Source organism: Numida meleagris, chromosome 1 (assembly GCF_002078875.1).
Source record: "Numida meleagris isolate 19003 breed g44 Domestic line chromosome 1, NumMel1.0, whole genome shotgun sequence".
NCBI lineage: Eukaryota > Metazoa > Chordata > Aves > Galliformes > Numididae > Numida > Numida meleagris.
In genome coordinates this window covers 974,797-1,001,944 of record NC_034409.1, presented here as the reverse complement: position 1 = coordinate 1,001,944, position 27,148 = coordinate 974,797, and the positions used below count along the sequence as shown (strand labels likewise).

The window sequence follows — 27,148 nt, the reverse complement described above, 5'->3', positions numbered from 1 at the left end:
CCTGTATCAGTCCGTCCGTCCATCCATCCATCCATCCATCCATCCATCCATCCATCCATCCATCCATCCATCCATCCATCCATCCATCCATCCATCCATTCATCCACCCATCCATCCACCCATCCATCCATCCCTCTACCACTCTGTCTCTCCATCCATTTGTCCATCCATCCTAACAGCCATTGAGCCCTCTATGAGTCCATCCATCTGTCAATCCATCCCTCCATCAATCCCTCTACCAGTCTGTCCATCCATCAAGCCATCCATCTGTCCATCCATCCAGACAGCCATTGGGCCCTCTGTGAGTCCGTCTGTCCATCCATCCATCCATCCATCGATCCTTCTACCACCCTGTCCATCCATCTGTCCATCCATCCCAACAGCCAGGGTCCTCTAAGAGTCTGTCTGTCCGTCCATCCATCCATTGATCCCTCTACCAATCTGTCCATTCATCCAGACAGCCATTGATCTCCCTATGAGTCTGTCCGTCCATGCATCCATCCATCCATTCATCCGTCAAGCCATTGGCCCTCTACCATTCTGTCTGTCCATCCATCAAGCCATCCGTCTGCCTGCCCCTCCATGTCCCCCGAGGCTGAGCTCAGACATTTCCCTCAAGGGGATCAGAGGCGGAGTATCCTCTCCAGCCCCACCTTCCAGCAAGCCACACCCCAACAAAAGCCCCACCCCTCCCCATGGTCCCCACCCCCAGCAATCACCCAGAGGCACGTGGGATCCCCCAGTATCCAGACATCAGTGGGCATCACCCCAGAGACCCCTGTTAATATGTCCCTTCCCAGAGACAGCAGAGTTTTGGGGGTCAAATCCTGTGATTTGGGGTTGCTGTGCACAGTACAGCACTGGGGTTAAAGCTAAAGGCAGCAAACCCAGCTGGGTCACAGTGTGGGTAGCCCAGGGTTGGGGAGACCCTCTAAAACTCAGGGACCCCCTGAAACCCTGAGACCCTCCCGAAGCCCAGGCTGGGCTCCCTGCGATGGGAAGGGGATAAAAGGGCCGTGTGCTGGGTGAGCTGCCCCAGCAGGAGGCCCCGACCTGCTTATTAAAGCCCGATTAGCAAAGATTAAAGGCTGGGGGCAGCGTCTGCCAGGCTGAGCCCCTACCATGAGCCCACTGGGGAACCCCAGGCTGGAGGGGGCCATCCCTATTCCCACAGGGCAGGGCTGGGACCTTTGGTTGCTTTGAGATTGACTTCGGGATCGCTCCCCCCTGTGCCTCGTCCTCCTTTCCTTCCATCCGCCCTTCCATCCATCCTCCACTCCACTCTTTGTCTTCAGGTTGCAAGAACCAGGGATCGGGCTCTGATCCTACAAAGGATCCTACAAGACCACGTTGGAGCCAGTGGTCCCTCACCCCGTGCTCAAATAAAACTGCTGAACCTCAGTGCTGCCCTATGGCTCCTCCTTGGGATGCTCAACCGACAATTGGGATAATGGGGGCACGGCGGGGATGAGGTGGCCTTGATCCCACCATGGCACCGTTGAAGAGCTGACCCCAGTGGTTGCTTTTGGGGTGCCGCTCACCGTGGTGCTGATGGAAGCATGCAAAGGATGAAGCTTAATTAGCACAAAAGAATTTCACCCCCCCAAAAAACCCCAAATCCAAAACCACATCAGGGACCCCCTCCAAATGTCTAGGGGGGGGGTGGGATGGCAAGTTACCCCCAAAACCCTCAAAAATGCCCCAAAAGAGGAGCGAGAAGCATGGGTAGACACATTTGTAACAATTTATTGAATAATAGACACTGGGAAAACAATAGGGGTCCATGCTCTGCTACTTGCCTGGTTTTGTCTCTTTGGGGGGAGGGCAAAGGGGACCGCTGGGACTAAAAGAATGTCATCGCACCGCCCAAGGAACACGGACTTGAAAGCCACCGACATCTTCACAACGACGATAAAAAATAATAATTAAAAAAAATAATAACAAACTGGAGAGACCAGGGCTGTTTCTATGGAAATATTTCCCTCCCCTCGTTTAAAGTACAGAAGAAATGTATACAAAGAGCATTTGATATTTTCCTTATAAAACAAGTAAATACAAGAATCTGAAAACTTCCTCGAAGGCGGAGCAAAGACGCGGAGAACTTCGTTAATGGCCACTTGAAAATAATAATATTATTAATTAAAAAAAAAAATATTAAATACCACGCACAACCAGCACGCACCGTGGGGGGTTTTCGGGGTGCTTTTGTCCTGTTGGAAAGTCCTGGAGGATCTGTCCCCAAAATGCCCCCGTGGGCTGTCCCCTCCTTTGGGAGACGTCGGGTGACGTGGGTTGGGTTGGGTTGGGTTGGCTGGCAGCAGTGGGGCTGTGCTGTAGGAGATGCTCAAGGAGCGGGGCTGGCACGTGGCTCCAGAGGGGTCCCCAAAAGGGCTGAATTGGGGTCTCCAAGGGTCCAGGGTTGGCGATGGGGTCACGGCTCTTTGGCAAAGGATCGGGGCACGCACTGGTCCTAGTGTCCCCGAGTCCCCGCATCCCTCCCGGCACAGCTCCGGAGGCATTTCCACTCCGTTCCAAATTGACAGAAGAGGAAATAATAATAATTATTATAATAATAATAAAGAGAAAAAAAAACAAAAAACTGAAATGGCAGGTTTCCAGAGCAGAGAAAATAGAATGTGTCTCCAGTGTGCACCAGGGGAGCCAAGCGCGGCGGTCATCGAGCTGTCCTCGCGCCCGCACGGGGCTCCGGGACCGGCGGCTTCGGGGGCTGTCCCCGCAGTCACACGTGCATTTTCCCAAAAGGAGCCTTTCCCGAGCTTTTTTTTTTTTTTTTTCCTTTTTTTTTTTTAATTTTTTTTTTTTTAATATAAAAGTCCACGTTAAAATCTTCGAAACCTAATTCAGCCCATGAGGGAGCATCCGCCATCCACACTCCCCTGCTCTCATCCTTTTGGGGAGGAAAGGGGCCCAAGGAGTTGTTGTATTTTTGTGTGTGTGCTTTTATTTCTCCTTTCTAAGCTCTTCAGAATGGAAGTCCCGTCTGCGTTGGGCTTCTTGCTCCAATGAGCTCAGTGGTGCTATAAAAATGCACTTAACAAACACACACACACACACCCCCTTCGTTATTTTTTGTTAAAAACAGCTAACAAAACTCTTTTCGCTTCCAAAGCTGAGAGACTCAATGCCACCTGATTGCATCTCTGGATAGGCGTAAAAAAATTTATTCGCGTTAAGAGACGAGGAGGAGAAAAAAAAAAAAAAAGAAAACACACGAAAAAAAAAATAAAAATAAATCATCATGATCCTGCTGCGGGGTTATCGTCACTGTTCCAAAGTTACCACTTCCACCGCCTGCCCATCCACGGTGACGGCACTGTCCGCTATCCGCGTGGTGACCGGTGCCATCGCCACCTGCACGGGGCCGTTGCCCTGTGCCAGGCTGGTGACCACGGTCTGGTACATGCTGACGGGGATCTGCACGAGGCCTGCGGAGACACAAAGGAGAAACGGGGAGGTGAGAGGGGTGACAGAGCGTTGTTCCGCCAAGGGATGGGGGTGATGTGGTTGCGTGTTGTGGTGTGGGCCACAAAGGGGTTTTGGGTCGTGTTGGACAGGGGTGGTGCTGCGGTGAAGGTTTTAGGGTCCTTTGGTTCTTGAGGAAAGCCAAGGATTGGGGAAGGCAATGGGTAGGAGGGAAGACGATGGGGGGAGGGGGGGAAAGGAAGACGATGGGGGGCAGAGGGGGAAAGGAAGACGATGGGGGGCAGAGGGGGAAAGGAAGACGATGGGGGGCAGAGGGGGAAAGGAAGACGATGGGGGGCAGAGGGGGAAAGGAAGACGATGGGGGGCAGAGGGGGAAAGGGGGGAAGGAAGATGATGGGAGAGGTAGATGGTTGACGGAGGAGTAGACGATGGTTGGGAGGATGATGATGATAGGATAAAAGACATAGCACACGGATGGCATCACACCCACACCCACTGTGTAATTATTCATGCTTCATGGAGCTCAGCCCTTCTAAACGCGTTAGAAAAGCCCCACAATCATCCCCACCACACGGTGTGAGATGGGAAGAGGCTCAGAGGTAGAAAGAAAACTTGCAAGAAGGAAAACCTTCCACTGAAACCCCGACTCCCCGGCAGCACAGAAGGGCGCAGCCCTTAAAATTCAAGGAGATCGGTCCAAGCTTTCCCGAAATGGCAGCAGGATCCCTTTGGGTTTCAGTTTTCTGCAGCAGGCAGGGACCTCTGTCCTGCCAAGGGCACTCGTTTAGTAACAAGAGGCAGCAGAGCGCGGCTCGGTGTCCCCAGATAACTCACTGCACAGACAGGAAAGCTTAGGAGTTAATCGTGCTGCCCAGGTGGGTGACCCCAGCGGAGCTCAGCTCTCGGGATCTCATGGTGCCCCACAGACAGGGACGTTTTGCAGTGCCTCAGCCAAAGGGCTGTCCCATCTCCAAAGGGAGATTTACACTTATGAGCAGCTCACAGCCCTACATGGAGCCAAATTCATTGCGTATGGCTCAACATCGACAAACGATGTAGAAGCCTCAGAAATACAAAGTTCTTGGGGTGTTTTCTAAGAAAGAAGAGTTTTAGGCTACAAAGCATTGAAACGAGAGCTCTTACTCAGCTCTCTCAACGACAACCCCCAGTAAGATCCTCAAGACATTCAGCACAGCCCTGTTTAAGCAGGTTCTGGCACAGAGTGGGAGACCTGGCCTGGGATGCACTCAAAATCCCTGCCCCAGACCAACGACCCAACTAAGCCTTTCGGGTGATTCAGGTTGTTGACCCGAAGGAATTCGCTGAAGATGAGTCTACTCCTCACAGCCAACCCAAAACGAGGGTCACCACAAACCAAGCGTTAAAAATCAGATCCCTCCATGATGGTCAAACACGGGTTGGCCATAACAGGGCCAGTGCTAACGACAGGCATTACCAAAACTGATGATGAGATGGAGCTCTCTGAGATGACTCTGCTCCCCATGGTCAACCCAAAGACTAGGGTCACCACCAGCGCTGAGCACGCTGCATTAAAAATCTTATGGCCAACTTGTGGAGGGATCATAGGAGCGTTGCTAAAGACAGGCGTTACCAAAATATGACAAGACAGAAAAAGCAAAGGTGGGTTTTCTTTGGGAAAGATGAGTCTGTCAGCCAAGGTTTGGCCAAGGCTAACTACAACTTGAATACATTGCGTGTAAGAGTGGGGAGGTCTCCGTGAGAGACGGCGATGCGCAGCTCCCTTTCTGCATGGGATTAAGCTAAATCGTCTCAGCATCTGACGCAGTGGCCTTCCTGGCAGGAGCGGTGACAAACCAAAGGAGGAGAGGGCGAGGGCTGGAAAGTCTGCTGTGTATTAAAGCAGAGATGATCGCCCTTGGGAGAGAGGCGATTAAACCACTGAGATGCTGTAATCAGGTCTAGGATTGGCCCTGTGCTGCATCTGCTCAGACCTGCACCCTGATTAGCCCTAATCTAGCTGGCATATGTTAATCTAAAGCATGGATTTCAGACCCTTTCAATTGTATTAAAAACAGGAAATCCATTAGACAAAATAAAAAAAAAACCCAACACAACGTTGAGTCTCTGGAAAACACATACTTCCAAAAAAGTCGAGTTGTGCTGGGGTGGGAAAGCCCCAGTGGAGTGACGGAATTGGGCTCGCAGCAGCCCAGAGCTGCTCCTACCTGTGGACAGGAGCCAGCAGAGGTGATGGATAACACAGGGAGCAGTGAGATGATGTAGCTGGGCTGGTGCTGCCCCTTTGGGATTTCCTACCACCATTTGGCAGAAGTGATGATGTGCATCTCCACCCTCAGCAGGATGCCCTGGATAGCACCCAGGCTGTGCTTTTGCATACCTGCAGCGTGCCAGCACATGGATTTTGGACTTGTTTCAGCAGAGAAGAGGTTATGGCATGCAGAAGGGGAAAGGTTAGGCTCTGGCCACGGGATGCTGAGGCCAAATGTCATGCAGTGGCTGATATAGACACCTTACATGATGTGGAGAGGGGATCAGCAACATAAGAACAACTGTTCTGATCCCAAATTGCAAGTGGGTGCATTAAACCACCACCTGAAGGGCTTTGAGGGAGAAGAGCAGGAGGTTGGGACGATTTGGGGTGCTGGAAATTGGCCATCCAGGACAGATGGTGTCTAGGGGATGCGGGTCATCAGAGCCAGTTTCTGCTGATTCTTATGCTTCTTTGAGATCAAAGCAAGTGCAGAAGGAAGGCACCACCAAGCAGATGGGCTGGACCGCAACACAGCTCCTACTCCTACCACCACAAAGGTCCTATTGGCGACCTCAGGCAAAGCTCTGTCTGAAGCTGGGCGGTAGAGCTGGCAGCAGATGAGATGAAGGGCCTTACTGCCCTATGTCCTGCAAATACGAGGTGTGCTCTCATTCCAGCTGTGACTTTTCAGCAGGACACTCAAGTTCTACAAGCTTGGAAATGCACCCTTGAGGAGAAAAGTTCTCAGTGACACCAAGACAGCAAGGGTCTCAACAACCTCCATGGACAACATAGAAATTCACTGCAACATCTCTTTGATGGTTGGATAGATGATTTTAGTGGTCTTTTCCAACTTTAACAATTCTACGAAAGTTTAATCCTCATGTTAAATACTCAAATAGACAGAATGAGTGGAAGAAACTGAAGAATGTGTGACCTCAGGGCACCTCCCAACCATTCAAAGATAAATGTCCAATGTTACCTTCCCAGAGACGGGCTCCTCTGATAAATGCTTTAGACCATTCTTCTGCACTATGAACAGCAACCTCAGCTTGAGGTAGCTTGACCTCAGGCAACATTTTCTGCCTGGAGCTCAGAGCACTCAAGTGAAGTTTTAGCTGGTTGGTTGAGAAGAACCAGCCCCATTCTTGACTGCTGCCACCACGCTGAACCTGTGCTCTGGAGAGGAAACCATCTCCTCTACCTTCATGAAGTGCTAAATCCTCTTCCTTGGTAGCATCAACTTGAACTGAGCTGATCTCCTGCAACATTCTGGAAGCAGCCTCAGGATCGTGAGGGAGCAAAAAGGCAAACTGAGAAACTATGGTTTGACTCCAGCATCTGGGATCTGATGAACTGCTCTTTGGATTTCCTTTATGAGGCAAAACATCAGTGCTCACCTTGGAGACCCTGACAGCACAACATCATCAGGTTATCTTCAAATTTAGGCAACATAACCTTACCAAAAGCCAAGACCTCAATGGAGAGTTGTATGTCTTCTTCCAACATGGAATCCAAGACCCAGTTCAGATCATCACAAGCCAAAAGCCATGGCCAGTTGAACCCAGCACTGCTCTTGGGGAACTACTGGCACGAGAAACATCCCCAGCGCTGAGGAGATGAAGCAGATGCCATGTGGTGGATGCATTAAGTTGGTACAACCTGCTCTGTTCTCTCAGACACCAAAGGGATAAGTGCTGGAAGTTGTCTGGTTTGTCATTTCCAAGCATTGACAAGTCAGTAGAGGACTGTGAGCAGCCCCACGCATCTACCTGACCAATGGTAGAGCTCTGAAAGCCTTATAGAGCTCAGGCCAACAACAGAGAAGGTTGAAAGGAATGAAATTTTCCATTCAAATTCTTTGGCCGTTGACCTCCAGCTCATCCACAGATCTTTGGCTTCAGTCTTTCTACTTAGCAGAGGGGAAATGGGTACAAACTGTCTGCTTCACACAATCCTGCCCCAAAATGACCAGTGTGCACATTTCAATTTAAGTAGGAAACTCCATTGCTAGAGGATCTCCAAGCAACAAAATATTTGGCAGCACAGAGAAACTGAAACAGCACCAGGAAAACCTTGGTCTGTATACACATAACAGCCTACAAACATGGGAGAACCTTGGTCTCTATACACAGGATAGCCTACAAACCCATCAAAAGTGATGCAGAGAAAAAGAAAACAACACGATCATCTTCTCCAAAGTAGGAAAAGTAAGATACAAGCTTGAAGAGCAGCATGGATATTGAGGGAAAATAGAAAAAAAAAAAAAAAAGACAACCATTAACAACCATTAAACATAAGACTTGTGAAGCTCCAGAGCAATGTGCCTGGGGAACCAGCAAAGTCTCCATCTCTGGATGTCCATCAGAGGCAGCTAAGACTTTCTCTCTTCATGTAGCTTACCAAGAATTGGAAGACCTTCAGCTCCATTTCCCTTATTCCTTGGTCTTGCCTCTGTAGGAGAAGGCAATCCACCCCACGAAGGGACCTGGGTTACTTTGTCCCATACAAAGTCCAAGAGAACACACAACCCCAGCCCTCATCCCAAAGGTACGAGCTAAAAGACACCACCCTCAGTTGCCAATTGACCAGCAGGGACCCTGGAGAGGATTCAGGGCTTTTGGGTTGGGGTGGTGGTTTGTTTTTTTTTGTTTGTTTGCTTGTTTTAAGAGGTGGCGGTTGGTTTGGTTTGTATTGGGTTGCTTGGGTTTTTTTTTTTGGGTTTTTTTTTTTTTTTTTTTTGGAATGTTTGGTTTTGACATTTTAATACTTTCATGCAAAACCACTGATTCACAAGAATCCCATCCCCAACTCATTAAGCGACACTCAGACAAGGACAGAGCTGTGCTCATGGATTTCTCCCCTCTGGAGCTCCAGCACATCCATGGGAAGAGGAAGGCTCCAGGAGGCAGCCCAGTGCCCAACCCTTCTCTAACACAGCTGTGAGTGAGGTCTTTGAGCGGTAGTGACCAACACCTCCCCCACCTTCACCACCACCCCTACACACCTTGGGCTGTGCAGCCCTTTCCTGACCCACCAGAAACCCTCCACCTGCAATCATCTACAGTGAAAGGAAGAACCAGCCATTATTTTTAACACTGGAAATGATTCACCTGAAATGCTGCGTCCTTCATTCCATCTTTACATTGACGGAGTGGAAAACTCCCATTTTGCTCCCCTGAAACGTTGGGTCTTCCATCCAAAATGTTGTGTCTCCCATTCCATCTGTATGTTGATGGAGTGGAAAACTCCTATTTCACTTTTTTTTTTTTTAATTAAAATAAAATAAAATAAAATAAATGGGAGGGGGGAAGGGCGTTGGGAAAGAAGGCAAAGCAGCGGCCTGGTGTCCTGGCAGAATAACCTCGTGCCTTCAGCCCTCGTGCCCTACGTAAGGTGACTCTGCCTCTCCCTCTCCCCTTGGTGGTGATTTTTGAGCTCAATAGCAGGACCTGGGAAGAATAAAGCTGTTCCTACACACACCAGTCCTGGGTCCCCAGAGCGAGCCATGCTAAACCCAAGGCAACCTGGCGGGGAGGAGAGGTGAGAAAGCTGTGAGAAGGAGGCTGAGCATGCAGTGCATCTACCTGTGTAGGGGAAGCCTGTTTTACCGTGCTCCACAGACGAAAGCTTAATGAATAACCCTTCTAAGCTTCCTTGATCAGCTGGCTTTGCTGCGGAGTGAAGGGCACACCTGATAAGATTAGCAGTCTATCATGGTCAATCAGAGAGAGGAAACAGGTAAAAATAGAAAAAGTACAGGAACCCCTAACGCTGCTCCACCCGGAATTTGCTCCTCTCCTGAGCTCTGTTTCTGCTAATATGGAAGAGAGGAGCATATTTCGGGCAGAGCAGAGCTGTGTCACCTGTGTGCTACCAGTGTGAAGCTTCCCAGAAACTACTGACAGGAAACACCTAAGGATAAATGAAATCTGTTCCTCTGACGCTGCATCAGACATTAAATTCATGATAGGGGAGGCAGGCAGGGTAGCAATCACCTAATGGGATCCCTATTCTGTTTTGCCATAAAAACTTTGCTAACTTGCCTGCTATGTGTTTAACACCCACATGGGCTCTTCCAGTGGGACAGATGTTGGACTTGATGTATCCTTCCCAACGCGGAACACTCTATGAAATGTATATCCAGAGTGATTCTTACCCTTAAAACAGCCTCGATCATCTATTTTCTGTAAGGTTTTATTAAAGGCTGCTGTGAGAATGAAGGCAGAGTACCATCTAAAAGTGGTAAAATGTTACATTACCTGAACCTGAAAGATTAAAATCCATTTCAGAAGTCATCTGAACTGAAAAGCTTTTTTTTTTTTTTTCTTTTTTGAAGCACGTATTCTAACAAATCCTGGCAACATCTTTGAAAATCATCAATATGGGGAAGATAGTTGCATATAGAAAGAGAGGCACGTCCAGCAGCCAGCAAAGCATCCATGGGCACGCTCTCATGTCTGCCTTCCTCTGCCATGGAGTGCACCTACTTCTGTACTTAGGTCTCTGCTGGCACCTTTAGCCCATGGTTTCTTAAAACTGATGGGCGCTGAAAGCGCCGCTGTAGAGTTTTCTTCCCTTTCCACTGCTGATTTAACTCTGCCTTGTGTCCGTGACCTTTAAAAAGATGAATTTTTACAAATCCAGAGATCACAACACCCCCAACAACCCCACCTGTGATTGCCCGAGTGCTGTTAAAACAGCTCTGCCCTCCTCACTAATTCTTTAATTAAGTAATGGTTATAAGGGTGTTTGGCTTGTGTAAGGCCAATGGGACGGGGCCGTGGGATATGAACCCACCCCATGACAGCTCCAGCCCAATGCTCCAACCTCAACCTATATCTAAAGCCTAGTGTCTTCCCCTTGAATGTGTAAAAAGAGGAGGATAAAATAAAATAAAATAAAATAAAATAAAATAAAAAAAGAAGAAAAAGAGACACAAAGACCTTTCACCCCCCAAGAAACACCATGGTGTCAGGAACCTAAAACAACTGCGTTGGCCATACCAACGATAGCCGGATCCCAATATTCCAAAACTACGACCAGGAAAAGTCACTCACCTGATAAACTCTCTGCTATGCTCCACCTGCAGCCTGAATAGTCTCCTGCTAGGATGCCTGACAATGAAATGCAAGTGTAAAAGGCTGAACACATGCTACAGTCATGGGGGGCATTGGGTAGGGAAAACACTTGTACCCTACATTTAATTCATTGTCCATGTATAATACCCCAATATTAGGCACAGTAACTTGTATAGTTTTGACTCTATACAGGATATTTCGTGCAGATGTGGGAGGCAGAGTGAGATACTTGCAGATATTTGCAGCACAGTTGGCAAACGTTGAGATGAATGGCTTAATTGGACCAGAGAGGTCCAAAGAGAAACACGGAATGGAGGAAATCCATCGTGGGGAAGCTCAGGCCACCTCCAAGAATGCTCTCCACTAACGAGGGATGGGAAATGAAAGAGAAGTGGCTGCCAAAGGGGCGTTTCTATGTGTCCCCAGAGCACGCGGTGAGGAAATTCATCGAGTCTTCACTGGTCTCCAAGAGGAGCTCGGTGTGATTTTAGGGCTACAAGGGGCCGGGATCTAAATGAGTTTCCCAAGTTAGCACGCTGCCTCATAGATCACACGTGAACACGGACATTAGCATACACTACAGAGCATTTAGCACATGGGAGTATAAAGCAGCTATTGTTCTGCAGTAAGGTGATATGTAACCAGATAGGCTCTGGCTTCAGCTAAAAACCATTTTCCCAGCGCTTTGCTGACTCGTTCAGCAGGAACCTCGCTGCCGCAACACAGTGCACATTCATGGCCAACAAACAGGATCAAAACGATGGGCTCTGGCGACAAAAAGGATCTGCAAAAGCATCCCTGCTGCAAACCTGGGTGCGATGGGACCCACTGGACCAAGCACAGTGGTCTGCCCGTTGCTCTCAGCTCCCAGGAATGAATGAGAGCAGGATGAGGTGGCTGGAGAACCTGCCAAGTCCAATCCTTGTTCATTTCACAGAATCAATCAAAGACTCATTAAGGAAAGACCAATCATCCAGTCCAACCGCTAATTTGCAGCCTTCAAATCTCTCCACACTGAGCTCCTATTTAGAAGAGTGACTTAGACTCGTATTTTTTGCACTAAAACCATACAAAGGTCCTCCAAAGAAGATTTAGCCAAGGACACGATGACATACCTGGGGTTAGAGCAATAGGAAGCATCCAGCAGGTTGGATCTGAATGTTGCAGAACTGAATATGAGCACCACTGTCTGCTGATCCCTACAACTTCAAAGGGGTCGAGCATGCTATATTTACACCAGCAATAAAACTGCTTCCATTAGCTCCACATTCACCTTTTAAATGCAACAGCCCTATCACGCACACACCAATTAGAGCCCCCTAATGCTCGGGAGCACAGAGCTTTCTTTTTTCCTTTTTGAAGGGAAGAGATGAGGCAGCTCAGGGGAATAGAAGAGAGCCTTTCACTGCTGAGGGCTCTCCTTCAAAGCTACTACAGGGCAGCAGGAACAGATGGCCATTTCTGAGGGCTGACATGAAATGAGGGATTGTCTCAGGCCGTGTCCTGCTGGACAACATATCGATGCCACAAAAGCACCGGTGGTGGTTTCTGGTGGAGAAACCAAAAGGGATGATGTGGGGACAAAGCTCCCGACCTGATCAGAGCACCTCTCCCTCCTGCAAGAGGAGGAGGAGGAGGAATGGAGGCAAATTGCTGACACCAAGGAGGAAAACCCACAAAAGAGTGAAACTTTGCTACAATCTGTGAGCAACAAATAACGGCACAATTCATTTTAAGCCAAATTCTTTCCCCTTCTTAGAGGCGGTGCCTTCTCTGAGCAGACTGCTGGGCACGTGGCAGAGTTGACCAAAGACCAATGGCCATGGGCCTACCCGCTGTCCTCCCCCTGGAGCACAGAGAGGTCCACATAAACCACCAGAAAACATAATGCAGAGGCATCTGTACACATGAGGGAACAAATTCAACCCAAGGATACCAGGGGGGCAGGAGGAACAACTTCAACCCTGTGCTTGGAGAAGATTTGTAGGAAGCCATGACAGAAGAAAATGCTTTTTTTTTTTTTTCCCCCCTTCTCTGGGAACTTGTTTTGCAGCTTCACCTTGACTCACAGAAGCACGTGTGCTCCTGGAAAGCTTTGCAGTGGTGTGAGTACCTACGTACCAACCTGCTGCTGGAGCCCAGGGGGCACCGTCCTGCTCTCGCGTGGGGCTGCGGTGCAGGAAAATAGGGCGATTCCCTGCAATCTTCCTGCCCAGCTGTTGACGAGCTGCGGATTACCACTGTCACATGAGCTGCTTTACAGCAAAGCCAAGCTGTCTTCGGGAGCTGAGAAGGTCACTGGGAGACGGGGGCCGCCGGGGACAGCGCACCGCCCTTGATTCACTTCCCAGGGGGACGGAGGGTGGAAAGCACAGCGTTCCCTTCTGCTCAGAGGGCAAAGAGGAATGGTTCTGCCTTATGGGCTCCTCACAGGGACAGCTTTGCCTCTTTCCTGTGCACGCCACCAACCTTTTGGGCAACGCCACCCAAGTGCCACCAGCTGATCTCTCCAAGCCTTCAACACTGCCACCTCAAAGCAGAAATGAATGAATCCTCCCTCAAAGGAGCGGCAAGAAAACGGCCTTTCAATCCCCAAAAGCCCAAACAGCGCGGCCTAGGAATGGGTTTCACGCAGAAAAAAAACAAACCAGAAATATTTGGAAAAACAGAAGTCTGAAGGTCTCCGGTGCAGCCTCCTGGGGACATGAATTAAAACCCTCCATCTCCATCATCCTGCCACCGGCAGAGCTGGTGGGCAATGAGCACATGGCTGCGAGAGAGCGGCTCAGGATGGGGCTCTTTACTATGCCCCAGAGGCACGAGACAGATGGGGCTGTGCTTTTAGGCTTTGCAACGAGTCCCCGCTATAGAGAACCAATGGAAAGGATAAATACGGCCACGAAACGATCCGTTTAGACGTGCTCAGAAATAGAAAGGGACGAAACTTTGCTCTAATATACAAACCTATGAAATTCATAAGCATACAGACCCCACAAACCGTGCCTCAACGCGCTCAGGAGAGCCGTGCTTGGGAAAACTGCAGCTTTGTGGCATAGCTTATGGGGTATTGCTCCTTGCAGTGGAGTGCCCACTGGTGGGGGAAGGCTCACAAACCCCCCCATCTCATTTCAGAAGATGCCTTGTGCCGTTATGACAGCTTGCTGGGATGTCAGCCAGCTTCCCATTTGGATCAGGTTGCACCCTACGCCCACTGATAGCCATTAAACCCCAGAGCTCAGCACTGCCCTGGAGTCAGGCGAGCCTCCAACCATCCATTCAGACCCCAAAGTCCAGCAGGGACAGGTGCCCTCACCTCGTAGCCATGGGGCTACCTGCCAGCAAGACGAGGACCGAGCCCTTCTGCCATGAAACAGCAGATTGCTGTAATGTAGGGGTGTGTGTAGGGGGTGGGGATTAGGGGCCCCTCTCCATCTGTCCTGATGCAGTGTCATCTCTGTGCTCACTCCCTCCCCCAGACCCATGAATAGCATGGGGGTAACAGTGGGCTAGCACAGGGAGAAAAGTGGCAACGTGGCCGCAGGCAAAACGCTCACCTGTCGCTATGTGGATGGGGATGAGGGAATGCTGCTCCAAGCAGGATGCAAGCTGAAATCTGCGCTGAGAAATGCTCAAGGTGCTCTGCATCAGCACCCACTGCCCATCCCAACCTGCAGGGCCCATTGGGATCAGGGTGCAAAAGATCCAATGGACAAGACATGAGGCCTGCTCTGCTCAAGGAAAGGTGAGGTGGAATCTCAGGTGGGATCGCAGCCCGTGGTCCTTCCCCTGGTGCCATACTCTGGTTTGAGAAGGCAGTAGAAGCTCCATGGAGGTCCTGCTCTGCCCACAGAGCCTCAGGTTGGGGTTTGGGGGTGGGCATGGAGGAGTACTGCAGGCGCAGCTTTTCCCACAGAGCCTTTGGTTGGGGTTGGGCGTGGAGAAGGATGCATGGAACAGTGACTCACCGACATCTGCTAAGGGTCAGGAGGAGCAGGCGGCACAGCAGAACTGCTGTTCTGCCTCCACCCGTGCCCTTTTCTTCAGGGCAAGAGTTATAAACAAAGCAGCGCAGTGCAGAGGAGGTGCAGCCCATCCCAATGCAGAGATCCTTCACTGACCACTCCAGCACTTTGCATCCTAGTTCCTGCACTGGGAATAGTGGCAAATCAACAAGGAAATATTTGTCTATTCAGCCCCAAGACATATTTAGGGAGACAGGCTAAGTGTACTGCTTGCCTTTCCTTTCCCATCCAAATACAAACTCATTTCCTTTAGATAAAAACTTGACAAAGAATTGGCATCTCCAGCTCTTGCTGGAACACCAAAAAAAGCCCAAAATACAAAAAAATGATAAGGTTTTCTTCCCAGCTGACCCGGGATGGCTGCATTTTGGCACTAGGGTGAACACAAGCATGGGATCCCCCAAATAGGAACTTCCAAATGCTGCATTCAGAAGGCGGTAAGATGGACAACGTCATCAAATCTGAATTTTCAATAAGAATTCAAGATGAGCAGAGACAGCTTCAGCTTTCTGCTACAAGCACAAAGCTGGGAAGGAAGCGCAAGAGCAGAACTGCTTTAAAGGATTGCAGAAGGCATCGAACAGCTGTAAATTTGAGAAGAGAAGCTAAAGAAGCCCTGCTCCGCTCGGAGTCAATAGCAGCCCTGTTTCCTCTCCCAGCCCAGAACAAAAGGGAACATATTGCAACCATGCCCGAAGAGGAGGGCTGCTGTCTATTTCTTTAAATGTAATGTTAATGCCTTGTAATCAGCTTTAATTTTTAAACAGGCCCAGCCCTCCTGTCCATTTCCCCTAATTCAGGACACGTGGAAGGTAAATGGCCTGTGCTTAAAGCAGGGCAGTGACAGCTGGGGAGCCTGTAAGTCCCAACTGCTGATAGCAGGGATGGATGTCAGAACTCACCAGGGGAGGGGAGCCGGGAGGTGCTGGGGCTGCTGGAAGGTCATGGAGGCACTGGGAGATGGGGGTCAGGCTCATTGGCTGCATGGGAGCTCAATGAACCCAATGGGGCTCAAAGAAATGCTCAATAGGATGCAGTAATAAAGGACTTGGCAGTGGCTCTCTGCCCCTAATGAAGTTGGCTTCCTCCAGTGGGAATGATGCTGGAGTATCTTTCAGAGACAGCAATAGATAAAGCCAAGGATCCCTTTGTGTCTCCCTCTTTATGAGCTCAAATGTGTTTTAGAACTAAAAAAAACCCAGACTTCATGTGAGATTTGTGCAAAGGAATCACAGAATCATTACAGTTGGAAAAGATCTCTAAGAGCATCCAGTCCAACTGCCATCTCATCCCCACCATGCCCACTCATAGAATCACTATGGTTGGAAAAGACCTCCAAGGTCATCCAGTCCAACTGCCCACTAAACCATGTCCCTAAGGACAAGGAAATGAGGAAAACAACAGCAAAAAGAACCCACAAAACCCAAAACAGCTTTCCTTTGCGCTCCTCTCTTTGCAAAGAGGAGACCCATAGCACATCACCAGTGCCCACCTTACAAAAACGTTTTCTCCCCAGAAATCAAATGATACGAGTATCCCTACTCAAGGAGACAAACTGCACCCCAAAAATCACTGTTTTATGTCTCAACCAAGGTGACAATAAGCCAAGGGATGCCCTAAAGGCAGCGACGTGGCATCCAACTCAGACAAAGGGGACAAAACGTGTGCTGGGAGCAGCCCAGGACCCTGTGTTGGTGTAGCAGAACCTGGCTGGTAGGAGAAGCATTGAGCACAGCACGAGAAGGAGCTGTCTGTGCCACTATTTTTAGCCCAGGTTGGTGGGCAGACAAATCCTAATCGTCAGCCGAGGTGTCCAAGCAAAGCCCCACGTCACACGGCAAAGATTAGAGCCCAGGAGCGATGCGGGACAGCAGCAGAAGCAGGAGGGCCACCACGGTGGGTTTAAGCTGTGCCAGAGGGAGTGGGTCCCAACGATCTGGTGGGGCTCCATGCAAACAGAGAGCTGCGTGGGCTTGGCTGAGGATAAACCTGCTGGAGGTGATGCTTGTGGCAATGTATTTAACTCAGACCATAATTTGTTTGTGCAAAGGAATTTGTCCTCTAGGAAGCACCTCTCCTTACCTCCGCTGAGGAATTCACCCATCCAGCTCCCAGTGACACCAATCCTCTGCTGGGTGATGTCTGCAAAACTGAGCTTCCTCCTTTCTCCTTCAGATTGTGGTTACATTCATTAAAAAATATAAATCTGTCCCTACCAGGAAGGTGCCACAAAGAGCTCAGACCTTCAGGTCCACTCGTACGCTCAGCAGCACTTTGCCAGTGTTTGTGCTCATCTGGATCCACTTTCCTTGAAAAGGAGAAGATCTAGCAGGGAAATTTGTTTGTTATCAGTGCACAGGAGATGGACATTTGCAGCAGATCAGCCTCCGAGCCTCTGCTCGTCCTCCTTCTCATGCAAAAAGGGTCAGTGTGCTGCACCTCCCTGTCCCCAGGCATCCCAAAGTAAGGACAACCCAATGCAAGGACGTCCCAGACAAGAACACACAGTGCTTGGCTATACCCCATGCATCTCCCTCTGCTTTCCTGCACCACCTCACCCAGAGGGCCCTTTGCAGAGGGTTTCCCATCTCCCATCTGCCCTTCAGCTGAGGGTGGGGACAGCTTTGCACCTGGCACCCACTGCTACCAGCAGCCTTCCAGCTATTGAACGTGCTGCAGGAATCACCAGCTCCGTGCAGCGAAGTCCATTCACCCCAAATGCTGCTATGGGATCGTTTATCCTACGCTAATTGCAAGGTATGCTCCTGCCCTGACGCCTTCCTTCTGCTTGGAGCTTGCTAATCCCTCCTGCTGATGTCACAGCCCTAATGCTCTCCGTGTGCTTTCATCACGACGCGATAATCCTGGCTCGCCCCCGACGTGAACACGTCTCCCTTTGGAGAAACGGGGGTGAATGTGGAGATGAGCAGAAGGATGGAGCTTGGAGCACACACAACATCCCTCTCACCTCAAAGTATCCAAAAAGCAGCACATGACACCAAAACAGAGTCACCCCACGCACTGAGTCTATTCCATTGACTTCCTTGGGGAAGGGTTTCTGCTCAGCATTGTATTTATGGGGTGGCACAGCCCCACGTGGGCAGAGCTTCATCAATATTGAAGCATGACATCAGGAAGGCTGCAGCCAAAGCAGCTTTCAGACCTCTGCTCGGATCGATCCTGAACAAAGGGCTGCAGTATGGGGATGGCTCTGTCTGCTCTCCTCCCAGGGCCGATCAGGTTTCCTTCCTCAGCACACCCTGAAAGCACCCAGAGTGCACAGTTCTCTCTCAGCAGAGCGTTTCCAATCTGCAGGCAGCTTCTGCTGCAGTCCCATTCACCTGCTTTGGGTATTACATTGCTGTAGTAATGCTTTGCTTTCAGAGCAAAGCATCCTCAGCTCAAAGAGCGCCGTCATCCCCCCCCAGAATCCTGACTCTGAGTCAGGAACATGCAGAAGTTGCCTCTTTTCAGCCAGTTTCATTCTTTTGTGTCACTTCATATTGCTCACGTGCCAAAGGGTGAATGGGAAAAACATCATACCAAAATAGAAGAAAAGAAATTGGAGGGTAATCATATCTAGAGGTTAAATTAGGAGCAACACCTTACCTGACCGCAACCAAACGAGTTCAACCATTGTTTCAGTTTCCTTATCGATAAGATGGGGAAAAATTTATAGTTGGGGGATGAGAATCCCCCAGAAAGAGCCTACAGAAGGGTGAGAGCACTCCCAGGGAGATGCATTAATTGAAAATGTTGGCAAACGAAGACCCTGCCAGCAGCAGCGAGTGGGGCTATTTGCTGGCTCATTCCACCACAGCTCCAGGAGTCACTTCCCCATCTCCTTCCTGCAACTGATTGCACCAAATCTCTCCTCCCCATCTCCTGGTTGGTCCCCACTGCATCACAAAGCCAAGTGGAGGTGCCCAGGGCGACGCTCACCCTCACACCCAAAGCTTTGGGGCAGCAAAATCCTCAGCGCCGCTGGAAATCCATCTGCTCTCCACCCCCAGCTCGAGACAGAGAAATGGATACCCAACGTCTCCTCCATCCCTAAGGGAGATACATGAGCTGGGGACGTGATGAGCCCACCAGCACAGCGCTTCCAGGGGCTCCGTGCCTGCAGAGTGTTCCCTTAATGCTGCTGGGGAGGAGAGTGGATCGAAGGAGGTGGGAGTGGGGCTGCGGGCACGGCGAAAGCTGCAGCCTCTTCCCTTAATGCATTCTAAATCCCATCTGATTTCCAACAGTGCTGTTAGAAAAAAAAAAAAAAAGAAGAAAGAAATGCAAAAAAAAAAAACACAAAAAAAACCTACCCAACCCAGCTTGCATTAAAGTGGTATTAATGCTGGTGAGTGACTCAGGTTTAGGGGGAAGCATCCAGAGGAATCCACCCCATGAACGCGTTTTGAAAGTGGAACAAAGGGAGTTGGGGTGCACACTGCTCAAGGACCCCAGCACGCTTGCACAAATCCAGTTTGCTGCTGGGGTTGAGCGTTCAGGGGCAGATTCTTCCTCCTATACAGACATATCACCTCTCCTCATCGTGCTCCGCTAACGGCAAAGTGGAATACAGCACAGCTCCACTCTTCCCTCTCGGTATCCAATGCATCCCCTGCTTCTGGGAATGGGTTTTCCCTTCATTTCTGCTCCCTCTTCAGGCTGGCTGACTGCATAGCAAGAGGCATCAAGCTAAACACCACGAGTTACACTCCTCCCTACGCTTCCGCAGCTAAATGCTGATGTTTTACAGCAAGCACGTACCCTTCACCAGGAGGATTTTGATGGGAGTCAACTTGAGGTCTCGTGGAGGAAGACATCTGCTTGGCAAGCAAAGCAACGAAGCAAGAAGCCACCTGGCTGCACAATTCGACAGTTAGAGCCCAAATAGCCCTATCCTTGAAGCAACGTTTCCTTACAACTTAGAATCACAGAATCAGTTGAGTTGGAAGTTGAGTTTGAAGGTCATCTGGTCAACTTCACCCTTCTCATCCTTATTTTGGTGCTCCTCCTCCTACTCCATCAAACCACCCATGATGCTCCTCCTTCTGTTCCACCAAAATAACCCATGATTTTCAACTCTGAACTCGGAAAGTTGGGTAAAGAGAGATACAAGGAGGTGGATGGCCACCAATCAGAACGCATTTGTGTGCTCCAATGTCATCTCCAGTTTCCATGAACACACTGTTTTATCCACTACCAGCTCAGTGTGAATAATTACAGAAGTCACCAGACTTGGCTGAATAGATATTGAGATAAGAAGCGAGAAATACTAGAGACACTATTTAGTTCCCTAGAACTAAGCCATGGACTGTGTGGTGATGACAAGGTGGGAAACAAAGCAGAAGGCAGCAACATGACTGCTGCTGGATGACATCTGCCAGCAAAGTACAAAAGCTTTGATCAAGAGCAGCCACCAAGCATGCAAAAAACCTCGAGAAATGAAGGAAATGGGTGGTAATGAAGTTTTGGTTGTATTTACTGCCAATCTACAGCAAAGTGTTCGGGAGATGAGATTACTACAGCACCAAGAAGCTGCGTTGACCAAGTTCTGGGCACTGTGCAAAGAGAGAATGGGAACAATCTTCTCCCATAGGGCCTTGAAGGAGGAGGAGAGCGAAGCCCCAACACTATGGGAGCAAACAAGAGGTCAACACTACCATTCAGCTCCGGGCTTTTAAGTTATAACCCACAGAACTCTCTCATTATGGACAACTTGACATTAAAAATAGAGAGGAAGAACTCTGGCTAAAAGAGAAAACAAAGCAACAGCTTTCCAGCAGCCTTACCATTGGCATCTTGGACTCCAGTGAGCGCTCCCACTGCTGCTGCTGTTTCACCAGATAGGACGATCTGTCCTCCACCCTGAAGAGTGGCTTCAGCCAGCGTGGCTACGGCGTGGGCAGCTGCTTCACTGCACAGGAGAGGAGAGAGGAGATTTAGGAAGAAAGGCAAACCAACCTCTCTGCTCCAGCAGGATCCATTTTCACCAGGCACTGCATGTCAATGGAACAAACACAGCAAGAAAAGATCCTATCGTGGCCAGCTGAAGTTATCCAGAATGGGAAATCTACAGCTGAGGTGGAATATATGGCAATAAGCTGCTTCCCATGGCTTTTTGACAGCTTGCCTGCCAGAATATCCATCCTTTCATCTGGGCCTTACAAAAAGCATTTGGACAATCCAAGGATTTTCCATCACATGGCTCCCTCCTCCCTCTGGTTCTGGGCACAAAACTCAATCTTTTGCCACTGAGTCTCTCCAGATTTTACAGCTCCACCTTCATTACTGATTTTACCTTGCCCGGAACTTCACTATCGCCAGGATCACATCAGCAGCTCTCTATTTAGCCAAGATACAGTGCTTCTCCCCAGCCATGTGGTTTAATAACTCTTTTTAATGAGTGATAGGTAGCTAAGCACGGTGTGCTTGAGTTTCTTTGTACAAATGAGGTCATACCAAAGGCCCTTCTAATGCAACAACCCTGCTGTGAGAGCAGCCAGTGTCAGGTATTTAGGATCCATGCATGATCCTTCCCTTCCTACACCCTCTCAGCTTCCAGCAGTCAGCACTGTATTGATTTCTGACAGCACAGACCACATCTGGACCATCAGGTTTGATTTTTCTAATTCCCTTTGAAACCTGTTTATATATATTTATTTTTGGCTTCCACAACATCCTGTCCAAAAAACTACCACTTTGTTTCACTGGGCAGCTGTTAAGTCTGATATTGCCAGAAATGAGGGACCTGGTTAGTGGGCATGGTGGTGATGGGTTGATGGTTGGACTTGATCTTAGTTGTCTTTTCCAACCTTAATGATTCTATGATCCTATGGTATGGAAAATAACTGCTCCCTTCTCATTCTCTTGTGACTTCATAGACTTCCAGGGTCCCTTCCAGCTCAGGATATTCCATGATTCCATGATTCTCTGATAAAATGGACTCAAATGTTTCGTAAGTACTCTCAACTCACTGTTCCTCTCACCTAATTTCCTGCTTGGATGCTGCACACTTTCCAACTGAACTCACTCAGGGTGGATTTTCATTTCTACACAGCCCAAGTCATCTCAAGTTGCTTCCTTCACTGGGAAAAAAAAAATCAAAATACATCCAGCAGCCCGTTGCTGAATTAAATGCAAACTGGAAGGCTTCTGATTCTTGAGAACTGTCAGATTCAAAGGATTGTTTCCAAAGGCTGAGGAAAGTGGAATATCTTCAACGAATTCCAAAAGCAATACTTGAAAACTAGAATATGAACTTGTTTAACCTGATAGGTGGCCAAACAGAGCAATGACTTAGCTAAGGGAATCTCTGCAGATTATCAGTTCCTGATCTATTTTCTGATAAGCTCTTGTCCAGTTATGTAGGAACTTGGTATTTGTGTCAGGGATACGAGCTTCACTGCTTCCAAAATCAACCAAATGAATCCTGTAAACCATTGGAAAATTGCAGTTTCTATCTGCTCAACTGAACAGGAGTGAAGTTTTGCTGTCAGTTGGCCTTTTTGCATAAAACAAAAAGTACACTTCTTCCACATGGAAGGGTTTTGAGGGACCACCTCCTAGGAGAGCTCCCAACACTTCCATGATCAATAAAGAAAGATGGTGACAACAAGCTGGGAAACAAAACAAGGCCCATCATTCCCACTGAGATGCTGCTCCTGACCTACAAACTGCTTCAGACTTACTCTACTGGGTACAAGCACAGCTTGTACACACAGCTGTCTCTGGAAATCTCTTCCATTTGTATTTTCTATGAGTCTCCCTTCAGTTTTAACATTTCTTCTTATTAGATCTATAGGATCTATGATTCTGGAATCTATAGAAACTATGGTTCTGTGATTCTAGATTCTAAACTTCCTCAACTAACACAGGAAAAGGAACTGTTCATCATAACCTTAAGAGCTAAAACTATTAGTGATGGGATGAAATTAAGTCTGCAAGCAGGATTCAAGGAAATAGGGCTTTCTCCTGCAGCCCCGTGACTAGTTACTTGAGCTGTTCTTCCTACAGTCCTAAAAAGATCATGGGGTTTCACAAGGCAATTTTACAGTGGAACTATTAGTAATAAAGCCTGATCAATCAGCCTCATGTGGTAGCAGAAGAGAACACATCTGATGGACTTGGATCTGGATCACAAACAGAAGTAGTTCTTAGTGTGTGATTCAACAGCAATTTCTTAGAATTGTATTATGTTTGGGTTGGAAGGGTCCTTAAGGATCATAGAGCCATAAAACATCTCGGGTTGGAATGGACCTTGAAGATCATAGAATCATAGGGTGGTTGGGTTGGAAGGGACCCCAAAGCCCCCCCAGCCCCATCCCTGCCATGGGCTGGTTGCCCCCACCAGTTCAAGCTGCTCAGGGCCCCATCCAAGGATGGGGCACCATAACTTCTCTGGGTAGAAGTGCCAGGGCCTCTCCACCTCTGAGTAAAGAATTTCCTCCTCATAGCCAACCTAAAATTTCCCCTCTTTTAGCTTTAAGCCCTTCCTCCCTTGCTATCACTATCTGCCCATGTAAAACATCACTCTCTCTCCTGTTTATAAGCTCCCTTAAATACTGGGAGCATTTGGAAGCACACCATTGATTGCTCCCAGGATCAAGGTGGCTGCTTTGGAAATTTACGATCCACGCACAGCACTGCTTTCGAGCTCTACTCCAACCATCAGCATCTTGGATTTGTGTCTTGAAAGGCACCGTTAGCAGGTCATGATTCTTAGTTAGTAAGCTCAGTGTTGTAACTGGACCCTGGCTATACAAATCAGATCATTTAGAGGGTACAGTTACACCCATCTTTTCCTCTTTCAAGACATTTCCATTCAGCATGCTTCTACAGTTGTGCAGTTGTACAGCTGTGGGCTGTGCACTGCAACTTTTTACCATGAGATGAAAACCTAGAAGGAAGCGTTTGCGTACCTGTTGAGTGCCATGGTAACAGTTGCTCCTTGCTGCATCTCCTGAGATGCTGCCACTGCTGCTTCTGCTAACGACGCTACCGCCTGCGTGGCCTCCGATGCCTGCGTCGTCTGGATGGTCATCTCACCCCCCTGTAGCGTTGCCCAGTTCTGCTCCACCTATGGGGAAAAACAGAGAGGAAGGTCTTTGGATAGGGTGTCATCCCATCAATGGGTGGCTGCTTCCCAAAATGAAGGAGCCAAATGGCTCCAAGAGGCGTTTGCAGAATTCTGACTCTCTCCCAAAGACTTCAGCGGGGGGAAAAAAGGGCATCAGAGCAGAAGGACCATGGTCCACGTGAGACCATGCACCCTACAACCCTCTCCCGGCCATGAATGGGTTCCTATTGCCAGCACTTGGCACAAAACCACATGAGCTCGCAACTGGGACTTCCTTTTGCTGCAGTGATGCACTTAAAAAAGAAAATAGCAAATGGAGTATACGCTGTTCATCTATTTTAGGTCCTTAATTCCCTTACTTCACTTTACATTGATAGGTTTCACATTACTCTGAGTTCATCCAGTCTCAGTTGCTCATTTTCCACTTGGCCATAATTCTTTCTCCACTTGGAACTTCACAACATAACGAGCGTACAGCCACAAAATTCACTAAGATGTGAACAAGGAGTAAGCGTTGGATCAAACTACTGAGAAGTGGAGGATAAAGGCCCATCAGCTGGCACTCCTACCAAGATGAAGATCTTTTTTATTCCTCATCTCTATTCTCATCCATAAACATTTTGGGTCACTAACAGCCTTGAACACGCTAATCAGGATGCCCTAGCAGGTGATGAAGAAAATTCTCTCGATTAGGAACTAGATGCCTGTGCTCCTTTTGTTTCTATTGTAGCTTTCTTCCAGATCTTGAGAGACAGAGCTGGTGCTGAAAACCCTCAAAGCAGCTCTGAAGTACTTCAAGGTCACAGCCAGGCTGTTTCCTTTTGCTTCTGGGATGGAAATAGGGTCTTGTGCAGAACAAAGCTGTTCTGTGCTGCCACCTGCCGCCAGGAAAGCTCCATCTATACAAAGCAAACCAGACCTTCCCCTGCCAGAAATCCCAGTTCCTTATGTTGTCGCAACATTAATGCATATTTAAGCAGTTCTCTCCATATATCTACCTGAAAACCTCTCCAAAAACTGCAGAAAGCAATCAATTCTCATTTTGTCCAGAGATCAGCAGCCAAAGAACGCTGCAATTTGCCCACAGCCATGCAATACCCTCTGCTAAACACAGGCTTCAAAATATCCCATTCCCAGCCCTGAGATGACAAAACAGCTGTCAGCATCCAAAGAGCACACAGGAGTTACCCAACACAAAAACATGAATGTGCATTTGCATCATTCATTAAGTCATTAAGTCATTAGAAGTTGGATTCGATGATGCTTATGGATCCCTTCCAACTCAGGATATTCTATGATTCATTGGATCCCTATGAGTCCCTCCCAACTCATGATGTTCTATGATTCTAAGTCTATCTGCTACAGCAGATCTCACAAGATTGATTACGTATAAAATACATCAAAAAATGTAGGAAATTCTGAACTGAGGCTTCTGCCATAATGGCATTTGTACAATCCTGAGTCCAAATGGTTCAACACTTCCTACATGAAATTGCACATGGTCTTGTGCTCACGTGTATTTTAACCGTTAACACTGCAGAGTGAGGAAGCAAGGCTTGCTGTTTTGTGACCATTTAATTGCAGAAAACATTAATGAGCACGACCTGGATCCTTACCTCTCCATCAGCCACTGCAGAATAATTGACTTGTGCGACAGTAACTGTGGTAGGCAGCTCGGAGGCATCAGCCAGCGTGGCAACCGTGGCACCGGTACCAACCTATGGAAATCAACAAGATGCAGCTGAAGGAAAAGGGCAGAGTAAAGGGACAAGCAAAGGGACACTCAAACGTTCTCAGATGACAAGGTGTTGCATCACAGAGAATAATAATACGGTGCGTAGGTGGAGTCACACTTCTCCCACTGCATGGAAGTTGTGTAAAAAAACCTACCCTGCTTATCAGCTATCCTTTGTAACACTGCTTACCACTCTTCTCCAGGCACTTGGCAAATGTTAGATCGTACTCAGTACCACACTGGCTTTGGAAATTAACGTTTTTCCCCATTTAACAGCTGGGAAAAGACAAAATCTGGGAGATGTGCAGCTTTGTTCATAAGGAGAATTCAACTTTGAAGTGCCAGAAAGTCAATGGCCCACCAACAACCCATCTTTCTTCCCATAGCTCCATCCCAAGGTCACCACAGGTGTTGTGTGACCACCTAATTAACGGTGCATCTGTTTATGAATGGGTCAGTGAAACCCAGGTCTGATCCCTGGACTTCTTGGCCAAACAGCTGCAGATGCATTTGTGTTGCCCTAACAAGAAAGCAAGAGATGGGAGTGGGTAAGAGAGAGGATGGAGCTGCTTCTTTGCACTTAAGCAGTGTGCCCTGGTGGCCATGAAGGCCAATGGTGGCCAGCAGGTTTACCATGATGAGCGAGCAGTGGGCCCTCATGACCAAGAAGGCCCATGGTGTCTTGGCTGGCTAACGGTTGACCAGAGATTTACCTGGTGGCCAAAAAAGCCAGTGTTGTCCTGGTTGACCAACAGATGACCAGCGGTTGATCAACAGTTGACCATGAACCAGCAGTGTGTCCCAGTAGCCAAGAAGGCCAATGGTTCCCCAGGGTTCATTGCACAGAGCGCGGCCAGCAGGGCAGGGAGATTCTCCTCTCCTCTGCTCTGCCCTGGGGAGGCTACATCTGGAGCACTGCACCCAGTGCTGGGCTCCCCAGTCCCAGACAGACAGGGAAGTGCTGGAGAGAGCCCAATGGAGGGCTGCAGAGATGAGGGTTTCACTCACCTGGATGAGGGACACGGTGCCATCAGGGTTACTGAAGGTTTGTACCACTGTCTGTGAGGGCACAAGGTGTGCTATACTGTGCGTGGTTGTGGTCTGTTGCTGTGTCTGCTGATCCTCAAATGCATAGAGCAGGTCCTCGCGCCCATGCTGCTTGTAGCAGTTCTTCACAATAGTCCTCAGCGCTTGGGTCCATGACACCTGCCAGGACAACAAGGAGTGAAGAATCAATGTGAAAATCTTTTCTGAACCATTGCAGTGCTGCTATTGCTATTTGCATGCTTTCCTTTTTTTCTGGGGCCTTGATTGGTGTTTTTCATTAAATTTTCAAAGAAACACAAGGTTCCCAGTACTTAATCGTTCTCCCTTCATCACCAAGACTCAGAAACCACCTTGGGAGCTATTACATTTCTGTGTACAGATACATAACAAGCACCTCCGGCCAGGGGAAAGGGCAGATTTCCCAGCTGAATCTGTTTCTCTATCTTTCAAGGAATCTTTCATTAAGGGACTGAGGCCACCAAGTAGAAA

At 48.7% G+C, this 27,148-nt stretch overlaps 1 protein-coding gene across 6 annotated transcripts in view; it reads right to left on the bottom strand.

The window, feature by feature from the left end:
• The window catches only part of NRF1 (nuclear respiratory factor 1), a 45,566-nt gene continuing 20,144 nt past the window's right edge, over positions 1,727-27,148 (bottom strand). For 3 of the 6 annotated variants that reach the window (XM_021384225.1, XM_021384226.1, XM_021384227.1), the window contains exons 7-12: positions 26,621-26,818; positions 25,494-25,595; positions 23,720-23,877; positions 20,591-20,715; positions 10,759-10,815; positions 8,812-9,372 (exon numbers count right to left, since the gene is read on the bottom strand). In XM_021384225.1, coding sequence (XP_021239900.1) covers positions 9,086-9,372; positions 10,759-10,815; positions 20,591-20,715; positions 23,720-23,877; positions 25,494-25,595; positions 26,621-26,818 — 927 coding nt within the window. In that variant the 3' untranslated portion in view covers positions 8,812-9,085. Of the gene's footprint in view, positions 3,447-8,811; positions 9,373-10,026; positions 10,316-10,758; positions 10,816-20,590; positions 20,716-23,719; positions 23,878-25,493; positions 25,596-26,620; positions 26,819-27,148 lie in introns of those variants that run through there. The other 3 variants (XM_021384228.1, XM_021384229.1, XM_021384230.1) reach the window with 3 other exon arrangements.